This window comes from Nanorana parkeri, unplaced genomic scaffold (assembly GCF_000935625.1).
Source record: "Nanorana parkeri isolate BGI_ZX_2015 unplaced genomic scaffold, ASM93562v1 scaffold626, whole genome shotgun sequence".
Lineage (NCBI taxonomy): Eukaryota > Metazoa > Chordata > Amphibia > Anura > Dicroglossidae > Nanorana > Nanorana parkeri.
This window is the reverse complement of record NW_017306894.1, coordinates 260161-273671: the sequence shown is the minus strand read 5'-3', so window position 1 is coordinate 273671 and position 13511 is coordinate 260161. Positions and strand designations below refer to the sequence as shown.

Sequence of the window (13511 nt, the reverse complement as noted above, 5' to 3'; positions counted from 1 at the left end):
TGGGCCCTGGCGGGGGGGGCGGGGGGGAGTGCGGATACATGACTGGGCACTCTGCATTAGGAATGAGTGCAGCAGTGACTGGTCTTCATTACAGGAAAGTGCTGGATTTGTTTCATACTAAATTGATGCATAGATCTGTAAAAAAAAAGTACAGTAACGGGTCTATTTATAAACAATTCGCAGAGCCATTTGTCCTGCAAATATCTGTTTTCATTGAAAAAACGAACATTCCTAGTGTATTTTCTCTACAAGCCGAATGTTATTTGGAATGTAATGTAATGTAATACATTAAAGGAGAACTATGGGGTTAGGGCTTTTCCCCATAGTTCCCCATAGTTCTCCTTAGGGTAACGGGAGGACACAAACTAGCGTCCTCCTGTCACCTTAAGCTCAGTATACCGCGAGCGATACCACTCGCGGTGTACTGAAACGCTGAAGCGGATCCAGACAATTATGCCGGGATCCGCCCAGGTGCGTGAGTGGCAGCTGGCTCTGCCTATCTAGAGGCAGAGCCAGCTGTACCAGCCCCCTCCCCCGTCCGTTCCGGGGAATCCAGTCCCTCCCCTGTCAGGGCAGAGGGCCGTGACAGGATCGGGAAGTGAGTGAACGCCGGTATGTGTTTGCTCACTTCATGATCTACTGATCCAAACTGTGACAGTCTGTCACAGGTCGGCTAGAACTATGAGGGGAGTGAAAAGCACTTCCTTCATAGTTCTCAAAGTCTATTAGATAGAACTGTGGAAAATAGAAAATGCATACTTTTTTCTGTGCCTATGCGCCATCCGGTGGCCATAATGTGGTATTAAATTGCAACATTTGAAAATAAGAAAATATGAAGAATGTTTGCAAAGAACGAAAGATCACAGATTCGCAGGGTGAATGATTCCGCAAATTGTTTATAAAGAGACCCCTAAGAATGAAGTAGGAATACACATTTCTCTTGTATTTAGTGCATATTGGATTATATTAGTTTTAGCTCGGTTTTAGGCTTTTATACAATTTATCTTTTAGTTATACGGCTCCATGTTGCATAGCACTTTATATCTGGATATGCAGAAAACACATTAACAATTCATACCATCCAATAGGAAACAACGAGGTTTGAGGACCCGGTTTGTAACAGCCTGCAGTCTCTTAGGTAGGAGAGAACAATGTAAACACTTGGAATATGGACCAAAATATTTGTTTGTCGTTCCCATAGCAGCAAACATAACAGGAATACTTCCTATTTATCATGCTAGGTATTAAAATAGCCTGTATCATCATAGGGGAAGTGGATGGTAATTAACACTCCCAAGGGTCGCTGATTTGCCTAGCGGCTATATTCTATGACCTATTATTCAGATCTGTTTCAAACAAGTTGGGTTTTTCCGTTGCTCGTGCTCTGCCAGCTCTGTTTTTGAATGGCTTCCCCACTCAAGAACGCACCAAGGGAAGTAAGAGCACTCGGCATTCATCAAAATCACCCAGAATTCCATGGCGTATAGGGACACACTTAACCTGCTATCGGGGGCTCCTAAAGCTTGTGCGATCCAATGGGTGATTTGGGCTACGTGACTCCACCTATAGCTAGAATATCACTTTTGGGTATACTGACTTTTTTCAAGGTACTGGCTTGACAACACACCATGCATCTATCCCAGTTTACAGGCAGTTATAAGGAACACTAATGAATGCAGTTGTGTATTATATATCTGGACAGCAACACAGACTAAGAAGGGCAGCGCTTGGGGCCAGTCGGGTGTCCTGCATTCAGTTTTGCTGACCTGTTAGAAGAGCAGAGGGATGACCTCAAGTGCCTGTTTCTGCTCCTTCCCTGTCCAGTCATAGGTAGGGGCTGGGGAGGTGACCCAGCTATGTTGCTTAAAGATTGGTGACCTGCATGCGCAACTCAGTGCTCCAAGCTCAGCAAGGTCTTGTGCCGAAATAAAGTAACTCCTGTGCACATGCATGGGAGTTTCATCAGCCCAGCCCGGCCAATCTGCCCAAAGATGCTAAAGCAGGAGACCCTAAACCTGGAAGAAGATCAGATGAAAGATAGCAACTCCGGAGGAAGAAAGGGCTAATATGGCAGCACTGGAGGCGATCGCCTCTATGCTAGTCACCCATAATGCGCTGATGTGCATACAAACACATTATGGAAAACACCTCCAGGTGACCCACTATTGCCATGTCTGTTGAAGGTTTACTACTTCTTTAACTGCAGTAGGTAAGTCGGGTTCCTGGGCTGGCAGAGCTGTTTATTCCAGGAGTGGATGGACAAATGCAGATTATTTTGAGAAAGCATATCCCATATGTTTTGGGTTTTTTTTTCCAGTGGGCTTGCATCCCTATTTGTCATGCTTGATACTTTGTATAATGGGGACTTTTGGTTGTAAACTTCTTTAGGGACTGGTGGAGATATCAAAGGTTCATTGTTCTCTATAAAGTGCAGCTAAAAAGGGCTGGCCTCATATCAAACAGGCAAAATAGTATAATTATCGGCGGGGGGATGTGGCTTACACAAGCTGGAATCTTTGGCAATCTCTATTTATAATTTTTTGCGGCCTTTACAATGTCATACATATTGGACAGCCGTAGATTGGGTTTCTGTTCAGAATGCGGTCAGGTTTTTGTGACGTGCAGCATTGATGTGGCTCACAATGATCTCTAAAGTCACAATGTGCATTATACTGTTTACAGGAGAGCAGGCTGTGCTGTCACCAATAATAGAACGTGTGTTCTCAGCATAATGCTGCACTAATCCCATCTATTTACTCCTCTAAACCCTTATAGTGCTATGCAAGCGGATCACAACACTGCCACTCCTCTCCAATCAAAAGAACACTTTCCCTGTAACACTGAGCAAATATAGTGTGCAAATAATGCCATGTATTGCTTTAAGAGCTGGGCAGAACATCAAACATAGTTTATAATGCACTGTTGTATGCAAACGTTATTGCATACACTCGGAATACTTTGATGCAGGGATGATGTAAAGAATGCAGATCTTTCACATTTAATAAATTCTTGCCAAAAATAAGCAACGCTTTTTATTTTGTGGAACACCTGCCGCGATGACACTATTTGTGACTTTCTAAGGGGTAAATATGATATGAAGCTCCATCTGTTCAACAGGAAGATTTTCCAACTTGGGGATCTCCCTGCCTAATCTCGGGACGTGTCTTCCCACTCTCTGGCAGCCCCATCTGCATTGCTTACGCTGTCACGCATTAACTTGGATGGGCACATTGGCCGCATTTTAACAGGGAAACCTGGGAATCCTGGCGCAAGACTCCATAGGTTATTGCAGCAGGAACTCCAGAGCACCCCATGTGAATACAGCCTTAATATATGAATCAAGGATGCACTGCAGACATCTCAACTCTCCCGAATGTTCCGGGAGTCTCCCGCTATTAGATAGTGGCTCCTGGACACCCGGGAGAGAAACATGTTTTCCCTCAAAGGTTTACTCTGCTTTATCTAGCAGAGTAAACCTTTCTCTGCTGTATTTTTGTTTTTCTTAACATAGTCAGTCAGAAGAAAAAAAAAATAGAAACTAATAGCTAGATTGCTATTAGCTATTTCAAATGGAAATAGGCAATATCAGACTAGCTATTGCACCCGCCCACTGCTGATCAATCAACAGAGGTGGACCTGAAGTTCTCCATGAGGTCCTCCTTTAGGCCCCATTCACACACGAATTGGCCTGCACGTACAGCTCCGTGCGGGGCTGTACCAAGTAGCTGCCGGGAAGGACAGGTGCTGCGTGTGATTTTAGAACGCAGCCCCCGTCCTTCTCTATGGGGCTAGGCGGCCGTACGCTCACCTCATTTGCAGGTCCGTAGGGGTGCGGGTTTTCTGGCCAGGACGCATACAGGATCCATTCCGGCGGCATATGAATACGATCACCCGCACCCATACGGACCTGCAAATGAGGTGAGCGTAGGGGGGCGTACGGCCGCTTAGCCCCATAGAGAAGGACGGGGGCTGCGTTCTAATCACACGCAGCACCTGTCCTTCCCGGCAGCTACTTGGTACGGAGCTGTACGTGCAGGCCAATTCGTGTGTGAATGGGGCCTTACAGACAGCAGCAGAGGACTGGTGCAATAGCCAGCTTGCTATTGCAAATTGAACTAGCCAATAGCAATCTAGCTATTCATTCCTATGCTTTTTTTTTGTTTGTTTTTTATTCTGACGGCAGCAGCTGTCGGAACACTAAAAAAACAGCAGATAGCAAGGGAAGCACCCAGATAGCAAGGATAACTTGCCACAAACTTGTTCCAGGGTTAAATTGTAATTCTTTGTAACTTGCTGCACACATTCCTGGCAAGTTGTAGACTTGCAGAACACTCGCAGCACACGTTCTAGTTGACACGTTTTGAATTTGTAGCAAATTTGCTTGGCAAGTCTACAGCAAGAGTCCTGCAGATCTTAGCAAGAGCTCTGCAAGTGTTACAGCACTTTTGCAAAGCACGTTGGTCTGGAGACTTGCAATGCAGACTTGCTGTAATTGTGCAACAGAATTGTGAAGTTTGGAAAGTCTGCAATAGTTTAGCAAGTCATTTTCAAACTTACAGCACAATTGCTTGCTACAGTGTTTCCCCGAAAATAAGACCCTGTCTTATATTTTTTTTGCCCCCCAAAAAAACACTAGGTCTTATTTTCAGGGGATGTCTTTATTTTTTTAATGTGCAGCAAAATGTACAACAATCTAAAGTTATTCGTGAACAACAATCCAAAGTTATCTGGCATCACTCCACCTGTCACAGTAACCGGCGCTATAGAGGAAGTATCAGCTAATGCGGCTCTGCTCGATCTGCAGCCACAGCCTTGCTTTCTACAGCGCCGCCTTCCTTTGCCATCAGGGGCAGTGGTACTAGCGGTGCAGCAGTGACGACATCAGACAGTGGACAGCACGGTAAAGTACGGTACCATTTACCGGTACACATTACATTAAGCAATGCCTTCAGGGACAGCAGTTGGTGAAGTATGGTACTGGCGTGCTCCCTGTCACTGCGCTGGCCGGAGGGAGTCCCCTGTCATCCCCTTAATACAGTATGTCCCTGCAGGCTGATACCATCTCTCCTGCTCTTCAAGTTCCCCCTAACATGCTACCACCAAACTAGGTCTTATTTTCGGGGTAGGTCTTATATTACAGGTATCTTGAAAAATAGTGCTATGTCTTTCGGGGTAGGTCTTATTTTAGGGGAAACAGGGTATCATTTCAGGGGGGTGCTCCCTTGTTGCAACCCCCTGTGGGGGGGGGGCGGACAGAGGGCACCTCCCATAAATTACTTTCAGGTTGGGATCCCTGTGCACTGATACCATTTTTTTGCAGATAGAGTGCAACTATCAATACTTTTCCTCAGGTACTCGCTGATACCAATTACAATACTTTTTTTTTTTTTTTGCTTTTTTCTTATGGGCTACACTACAAAGTTTAGTTTGACTGCCCACTTTGCCAGGTGTTTGTTATTGCAGATGGCCTTCAGCCTTGTGGTGTGTCAATTTGGTAAATTTTCATCTGATGGGTTAGGTGTTCAGTATAGAGACAGGGATGCATACTCCAGCTTTGGTCTCTACAGGGGTGTACAGGACTAAAATATCTAATGATATGTGGGCACAAAAGACACCTTTTAGGCTCATTTCCTACAGATATTCCTCCGTCTGTCCATTTCCATCCCCACTGCCTGCTTCCATACTGCCATGTAGTTGAAGCCACTTTTGTGTTGACTCTTCAGTTCAAGGGTAGGCAAATTTTGGCACTCCAGTTGTGATGCAACTACAAGTCCCATGAGGCATTGCTAGACTCTGATAGCCAGAGGCAGATGCATGATTTGGGCTTACATTTTTAGTCCAGCCGTGTCAGGTGTTTTTTTTTTTTTTCTTCTGGATGGGCAGAACAGTGTGCACTCAGGTGACTTCCCTTCTGCAGCATTTGAAGAGTCCCTTTTTATGAAATGTCATGTGCTACTCGGAGCTTTGTTCATGGCACGCACAGACCTGGACGTGTCCGAAGAATGTCTGCCTGTGACCCCGGGTGACTCTGAAACTTCCAATGTGTTGACGGGAGGCCGACCTTTATTCCCTTGAACTTCCCAAGTCATGACCTTGCCACATGCTCACTTTTGTGATTTCCCATCGGCAGGAGATCAGAGTCAACATCAGCCGGGCTGGGACATATTAATACCCTGCCCTTTGTTGAACTCTTTTTTTTTTTTTTTTTTTTTTTTTATGGCAGAGTCCCTTTTAAAGCTAGCCATATGCAATTAAGCGTTCAAACCTTCATAGTGGTTCTGATTGACGGCAAGGAAAATCTGAATGCTTTTGAGAAAATTTGTTTTTTTGTTGTGTTTTTTTCATTTTCTTGACTAAGTAAACTGTGTTGACGCTTTCAATTTATTGCCCAGTTTATACTTTGCAATCAACAGTATTCTGTTGGTCAGTTGAACTTGTGGTAGATTGCTTATTTTCTGGTGATTGTTCTCCACATACAAGTTACACAAAACCCAGCACACTGAAGCTTGGTCTGTTGTCCCCTTCAGTTGCACACACTTCTTGAATGCATGCTGTATAAATGAACCCTGATGGAAATGCAGAAAATATGGTAAACACAGGGTAAAGGAAATCGCTTTTCCAGCAGTTTGTTAATTAGCTTGAAAGTCTTTGCCCCGATCTCCATGAGTAAGCGCGTTATTTTTGTTTCAGCTCTTTGTTGGCCTCGGATTCCCCTATGAAGGGCCGGCTCCCCTGGAAGCCATTGCGAACGGCTGCGCTTTCCTGAACCCCAAGTTTGTTCCTCCGAAAAGTAGCAGAAATACAGATTTCTTCAAAGGGAAGCCAACTCTACGGGAGGTGAGTTCTTCTGCGATGCATAGTGCCGGTTTCTCACTCCACTTTCCTAGGTGGCTGGAGCTTTGATTCAGGATACTGTGTTTTGTATCATTTGGAAACGAACAGGTTTTCCCATTTACTAGGAACCATAGGTGCACCGAAATAGAAATGTCAAAAACGAAACAGAAATTTAAAAAAGTCAGGTCGAAACCGAAAAATGTTTTATTTAAATGTTTTCAATTTTTTAAAATATATTTATTTTTTTAATACGTTTTTTAAATATTTTGTATTCATTTTTTTATTAAATATTAGATTTTTTTACTTTTAGGGGCTTCAGGGAAATATTGGGGGTCTAAACAGACCCCTGACATTTCCCTTTTAAAGTAGAAAGATTGAGAACACAAAGTCCTCAATCTCTTTTTCTGTATCCCCTGTTATCAATAAATAGGAATCCTGAGTGTTCCTGTTCATTCATAACATGAGGACAGAGTATGTTTACTATAACTACAACTATGAATGAACAGGAGCAGGGAGCAGAGCTCAGCCTTCTGTGATAGCGCTGTCTCCGCCCCCACACCGCCGCTCTGCCGGACTGTGACAGGAGGCTGAGCTGTGTGGAAGGGGAGACACCGGCCACTCACAGCGCTCTCCTCCCGCAGCGCTTGGCCGGCTGTCACACCTTTCTCTCCTCTCCGCTGGGACAGAGTAGCGCTCAGTGGGGAGGAAAAGCACGGATGCGCCGATGTATCGGCAGGAAAATGGCACTTTCGGCATTTAGCCAAGAGTGCAATATTCAGCCAATATGTTTCGGGGCGGCCGATATATCGGTGCATCCCTACTAGGAACAGATGACATCACTGCTCACTTCCCTTTGTGTTGTATCCCTTTAAAAAGCTGCGCATAAAAAAAAAAATTCCTGCCAGAAATCAAGTGAGCTTCTGAGGAGGAAATCTCTCCATTCCAAGTATATTACATATAATTCAGTACAGGAAGTTGGAGGAATCCTCCCATTCCATGTCTATTTGAATTCAATACATGAAGATAGACATGTAACACTTTTCAATAATGTTCTATACTGAAACCCATCAAGTAGGGGTAATCTTCCCCTTCCAGTTTGATGGGCTATAGTACAGGAAGCTGGGGATCATCTTCCTATTCCGCATCTATTTGATTGGATTCAGTAAAGTTTAAGGGAAATTTTCCCATTCCAGGGCTATCTTCATGTATTGAATCCAATCATGGAATGGGGAGATGTCCTCTAACTTCCTATACTGAATCCTATGAAATATACTTGGATTGGAAAAATTTGCTCTCGCTTCCTGTACTGAAATTCATCAAATCGACACAGAATGGGGAAACTTCCCCTCGCTTCGTGTTCTGTCAGACACCCATCATTTTAGAATGATGGACTCTTACACATAGGGACAAAGATAGAGAAAACTTCTAACCCTTCCCCACTGTTGCCAATACTAAAAAAAAAAAAGCTTTTTGATTCTGACCCTTAGACGTGCTTTATCGTATGTAAAATCTTTTGTCACAGCTCACATCCCAGCACCCGTACGCTGAAGTGTACATCGGCAAGCCTCATGTCTGGACGGTGGACATCAACAATCCAGAGGAAGTCGAGAAGGCGGTGAAAGCCATACTGAATCAAAAGGTTCTATATGATGATTCTTTTTCTTGTCTTTTCTGTCTGTGTTTATCAATATGGATCTAGTATTTGATGTAATGTCTTCTATTAACCTGTAGCTAGTTTATCCTACTGGCCCCGCCTCCTTTTCATGTTTTTTATTATAGGTGTTCCAAGCTAGGACACAAGTCCTTAAAGAACACCCCATGTTAGGACTGCAACTCATTATTTTCATCGATTAGTTGGCCAATTCTTATTTCGATCGCATTAAAAAAAAATTACCATCCTTAATTTAAAATAAAATACCCAAATGCAGTTACAAACATAGTTTACTTCAGAGTAAAACTGCATGCACACTTGTTTGCAATCGCACTGGAACACAAGTCATTGCTGTAGCGTGCGTTGCAGTGTGTGCAATCACACTGGGTGGGAGGCGCATTTTGGAGTGCTACTGAAATGAATGGCACTACAACACAACTCCCTTTATTTAAATATATATATATTGGGGCTGGTAATGATAAAAAATTTCCTGTTCGATTAATCGAAATTTTTTTTAATCGATTAATTTCGATTAATTATAACGCACATACAGATTCAGGGAAGGACAACTGCTAGTGGCAAGATTTCACAGGCGGTGGCTGGATGTAAATACAGCTGGTAGTGGGCTGTTGCAATAGCAGCAGGCTGGCTATTGCACCTGGCTACTGCTTGCTGTGCCCTCCTCCCGGTATGGAGGGAATAGTTGACAACTATTATCGATTATTCGATTAGTTGGTTGCAGCCCTAACCCATGTCATGCAAATGCCCCAACCACACAGGATGAAGCCAATAAAACCGAAGTCAGTCTAAAAGGAACCAGGCACTAAGTAGACCTCTTACTCTGGGGCAAGGTGACAGGTTCTCCTAATAACCTTTTGGTTGTAATAATGAAACCACCACCACCAAGTGCCAGGCCTGGACACTGTTTCATGAGGGTTGCAATAATTAATTTAACCCTGTGTAATGTAAAAGTCTGATTGATGGAGGGATTAGATTTGGGGCAAATAAGATGGGTGGGGGAGCATAGGTAAGTTAAGTAATAGTGGGTGGAATTTATTGAACGATTGTTTGCAACAATAGAATGTGCAGTCATTTAACATTTTATAATAGCCATTCATAGTTTTATCAGCATGGCAGGGCTTGTTCAGAAAACATTTATAAGTATCTAGTCTGTGCGTGCAGTGTGCATGTGCCAAGAAGATGCCCCACCCCGGGGGATACTTGGTAAATACTGGCTTTTATGAGGCGATAAGTTGTTCAAGGAAGCCAGACACTTGGTCAGGTCAGCAGGTTCTGCTCTGTTAGCACAGAAGAGTCGACATTTGTACTGAAATATTAATCCAGTTTCACTTGAGCTGCTGATTGTTCCTTGAAGTGACAAATGAAGTTACACGGCTTTTGCTCTTCACAGAATGAACCTTACCTGCCCATTGAATTCACATGCGAGGGCATGCTGCAGCGGGTGAATGCCTTCATTGAGAAACAGGTAAGCGCAAACGTTCTGCCAGGCAAAATAAGTCAAGTGTCGTGATGGATGGGGGCAGCTGGGGTCAGCATAGACGTTTGGGTGTTATGGTGCCAGCCTTTAGGGGTGCTGAATATTGGCATCTAATTTTTTCATAAGCTATGGTATGGGTTTGTTTTGACACAAAAGTAATATTGTCTTAAGGATTACGGGTGTTCCATGTTTAGGAGTGCTCTGTGCTTGGGGGTATATAGGTTAAGGATGCTTTCTGTGCTCGGGGGTATGTAGGTTAGGGATGCTTTCTGTGCTTGGGGGTATACAGGTTAGTGGTGCTCTGTGCTTAGGGGGTATATAGGTTAGGGATGCTTTCTGTGCTTGGGGGTATAAGGGTTAGGGATGCTTTCTGTTCTTGGGGGTATAAAGGTTAGGGGTGTACATGTTAGGGGTACTCTGTGCTTGGGGGGTATATAGGTTAGAGATGCTTTCTGTGCTTGGGGGTATATAGGTTAGGAGTGCTTTCTGTTCTTGGGGTTATACAGGTTAGAGGTGTACATGTTAGAGGTACTCTGTCCTTGGGGGGTATATAGCTTAGGGATGCTTTCTGTGCTTGGGGGTATACAGGTTAGGGGTGCTCTGTGCTTGGGGGGTGTAAAGGTTTGGGGTGATCTCGGTGCTTAGGCGGTATACAGTTTTAGGGGGCGAGGCTGAAGGTTAACTATTTGTTAACTGGAGCCCAAAAATGATGAGATGACTCTAATTGGGCATATATAATTAGACACAGGTTGTTTTTGTTCCTAGGGTATACGTGTCTTAGGTTGTCCTTGTTTCGCAGGCATTTTAATGCAGTACAACATGTTGCAAATGTTTTGTATTTTTAAAAGCTCAGACCACCCAGAATTGGTACTTATTAGGAGAAGTTTGCTGGGCTGAATCACCCGACACTGAAGGCTCTTTAATTCTAGACACTTTTTACACCCGTCCTGGAGTGACCCTGTTGCATGCTCCTTAATGCGGCATAAATTAACACTTTGTCAGGGCCATTCAGACAGCCCTGTATTAGCTTCAGCTGGTGTGCACGCCTGGGAAGCAGACATCTGTCCCCCCAGATTTAGGCGATTTACAGTATGTTTAAAGAGGAAAGGTTGAAACTGCTGTCAGGTTTTTTGTTTTTTTACCATCCATGTCCCTTTGGGGAGTGCCCCTTACTTTTTTCTTCCAGAGGCGAGTCATTTTCACTCACTCATAATCTGAGCCGACCAGTGACAATGAAACTGTCACAGGTCGGCTCAGTAGATCGGAAGTGATCGAACACATACCATCGCTCGCTCACTTCTCGATCATGTCCCTGCAGAGAGCCGTGACTGTCACTCATGGCTCGTGCTGGGATTTCCCCCCTCCCCTGTCCGATCTTCCAGCACTGACTGGCGAAACAGACGGGGGAGGGGGCGGGTACAGCTGGAGCTGCCTCTGGATAGGCAGAGCCAGCTGGGTGGATTCAGACAGTATTGTCGAGATCCGTCCCGGCTGCGGCATCTCAGTATACCACGAGCTGTGGCTCGCTGTATACTGAGCTTTGGGTCACGAGAGAACGCTAGTTTGTGTCCTCCCCTGACCCTTAGGAGAACTATGGGGGAAAGCCCTGACCCCATAGTTCTCCTTTAAAGACCAAAACATGAATCCCTCCATGTAAGAGATAATTAGGTGTGAGTGTATTCAGTTTGAGAATTCCTAGCACTTGACTGCCACCTGGAGGTGAATGTCTGTAGTTGCAGCCCTAGTTCTTCAAGTGAGTCATTAAGCTGTCTCTCTCTTTCAGGATTTCTGCCATGGACAAGTCATGTGGCCTCCATTAAATGCCATTCAAGTGATACTTGCAGAACCTGGAAAGTCGTGTAAGCAAGTCTGTCAGGAGAATCAGCTCATCTGCGAGCCCTCGTACTTTCAGCATCTTAACAAAGACAGAGATCTGGCCAAGTAAGTGCAACTTGAGTGTATGTTTGGGAAAACCAAGAGACTGGCATCCTGTGACTTGTAGGTTCCAACTCTAAGGCAGCTCCCCAACCTTGGTTTAGACAGAACTGTCTTGTGATGCTATGTACATAATTTCTGGCCCCTTACTAGTGCAGGGAAGATGCATCCACCAGACAGTGGGCTCTTTACATGCTCAGCAAAGGTTGTAGCACCTCCGCATTTGAAGGGCACCAATGGTCTGTTCATGGCTCTGCCCTGTGTAGCACTTTGTTGTTGCTTTCATCTGGCACTATGGCCTGCTGCACTCATTCACTGCCCCGGGGCTGCGGCCCGCTGTCCGCCCTGCCTCCCGGGGCTGCGGCCCGCTGTCCGCCCTGCCTCACCGGGACTTATTTGGGTAAAAACTTTTGATACCAGATACATGGGGTTCTAGCAATGGTTCCTTGCTTAACAATGTCCAATGTGTAATAGCCACACTGCACGTATTATAGAACAGTGACCTGTTAACGTTTTATTTCATCCCCAGATTCAACATTCAATGCCAGACCTCCGACGTTGCAAACGATATCGTGGTCCCGTCCATGGATGATAACAAGAAGCATTGCATCTTTCAAGGCGATCTCTTATTATTCAGCTGCGCGGGGTCCCACCCCAACCACAAGCGGGTCTGTCCATGCAGGGACTACATGAAAGGACAAGTTGCACTCTGCGAGAACTGCCTATAGCATCTGCTAAGCCTCTCCCGGTCTGATAGGGGTGTCTTGGTGGCTAGGCGAAGCAACCTAACACTTTCTTGCACTTTTAGCCTATTGGTATTCATGGAAAGTGTATAAGGGTTTCGCTTTCCATTGACGGGCGCCAAACACAGTTTTTGAGGAGTCAGTCTCAAGAAGCGCTTCAGATGCCTTTCTCACAGGAGCAACTTTTTGTGAGCTGAAGCCCTAGAAAGAACCACCTTTGATCATAAAGCCTTCCACCTCTGCGCTACTTTAAAAAAATAAAAATGTGCAGCTGACATTGTGTTACATAAATAAGAGATGGTTTACGCAAAGTGGTTTTGGTCATAGATGTGGCGGAGCAGTCCTGTCTAGTACGGTGATTTTAGGAACGCTAGGACGCCATACTAGTATGAGTGAATAAAAGATGTGAAGACGGTTGATGATCCGCTCTGATTCTGGACGCCATACTAGTAGATGTTCACCGCATGCTGCAAAGGCCCGCAGGCCACTAGCTGTAACATAGCGCATGACTACTGTAGACTATTGATTTGATGATGACGTAGAGCAGTGCCGGGGTCTCCTTACAGAATCAATAACATGGCGTGTGTGTGGAATTTCGGTTTGGAAAAAAACTAAATTAATTCTCAACATGTTTACAGACAAAGTCACTCTTCGAACACGCAACGGACATTTCCTGTAACCCTGAAAGCCACACTGCCAAGTAATAGACCACCGCCAGCTCGGTGTTTCCCAGAACCCTGTGGGGATAACATTATGGGAAAAATTATGTGTAATAGTACTGTCCTAGCTAGCAAAAGAGGTAGTCTAGACAAAGCCAGTGCTCACCCAGGCGGTAGAAATAGACAGCTGA

The 13511-nt window shown here is 44.8% G+C and overlaps 1 protein-coding gene across 1 annotated transcript in view; it reads left to right on the top strand.

Moving 5' to 3' along the window:
• Positions 1-13511, top strand: part of MGAT5 (mannosyl (alpha-1,6-)-glycoprotein beta-1,6-N-acetyl-glucosaminyltransferase) — a 118804-nt gene extending 105293 nt beyond the window's left edge. Inside the window, exons 13-17 of the mRNA XM_018563039.1 lie at positions 6691-6837; positions 8357-8473; positions 9897-9971; positions 11767-11924; positions 12448-13511. Coding sequence (XP_018418541.1) covers positions 6691-6837; positions 8357-8473; positions 9897-9971; positions 11767-11924; positions 12448-12646 — 696 coding nt within the window. The 3' untranslated portion in view covers positions 12647-13511. The remainder of the gene's footprint in view (positions 1-6690; positions 6838-8356; positions 8474-9896; positions 9972-11766; positions 11925-12447) is intronic.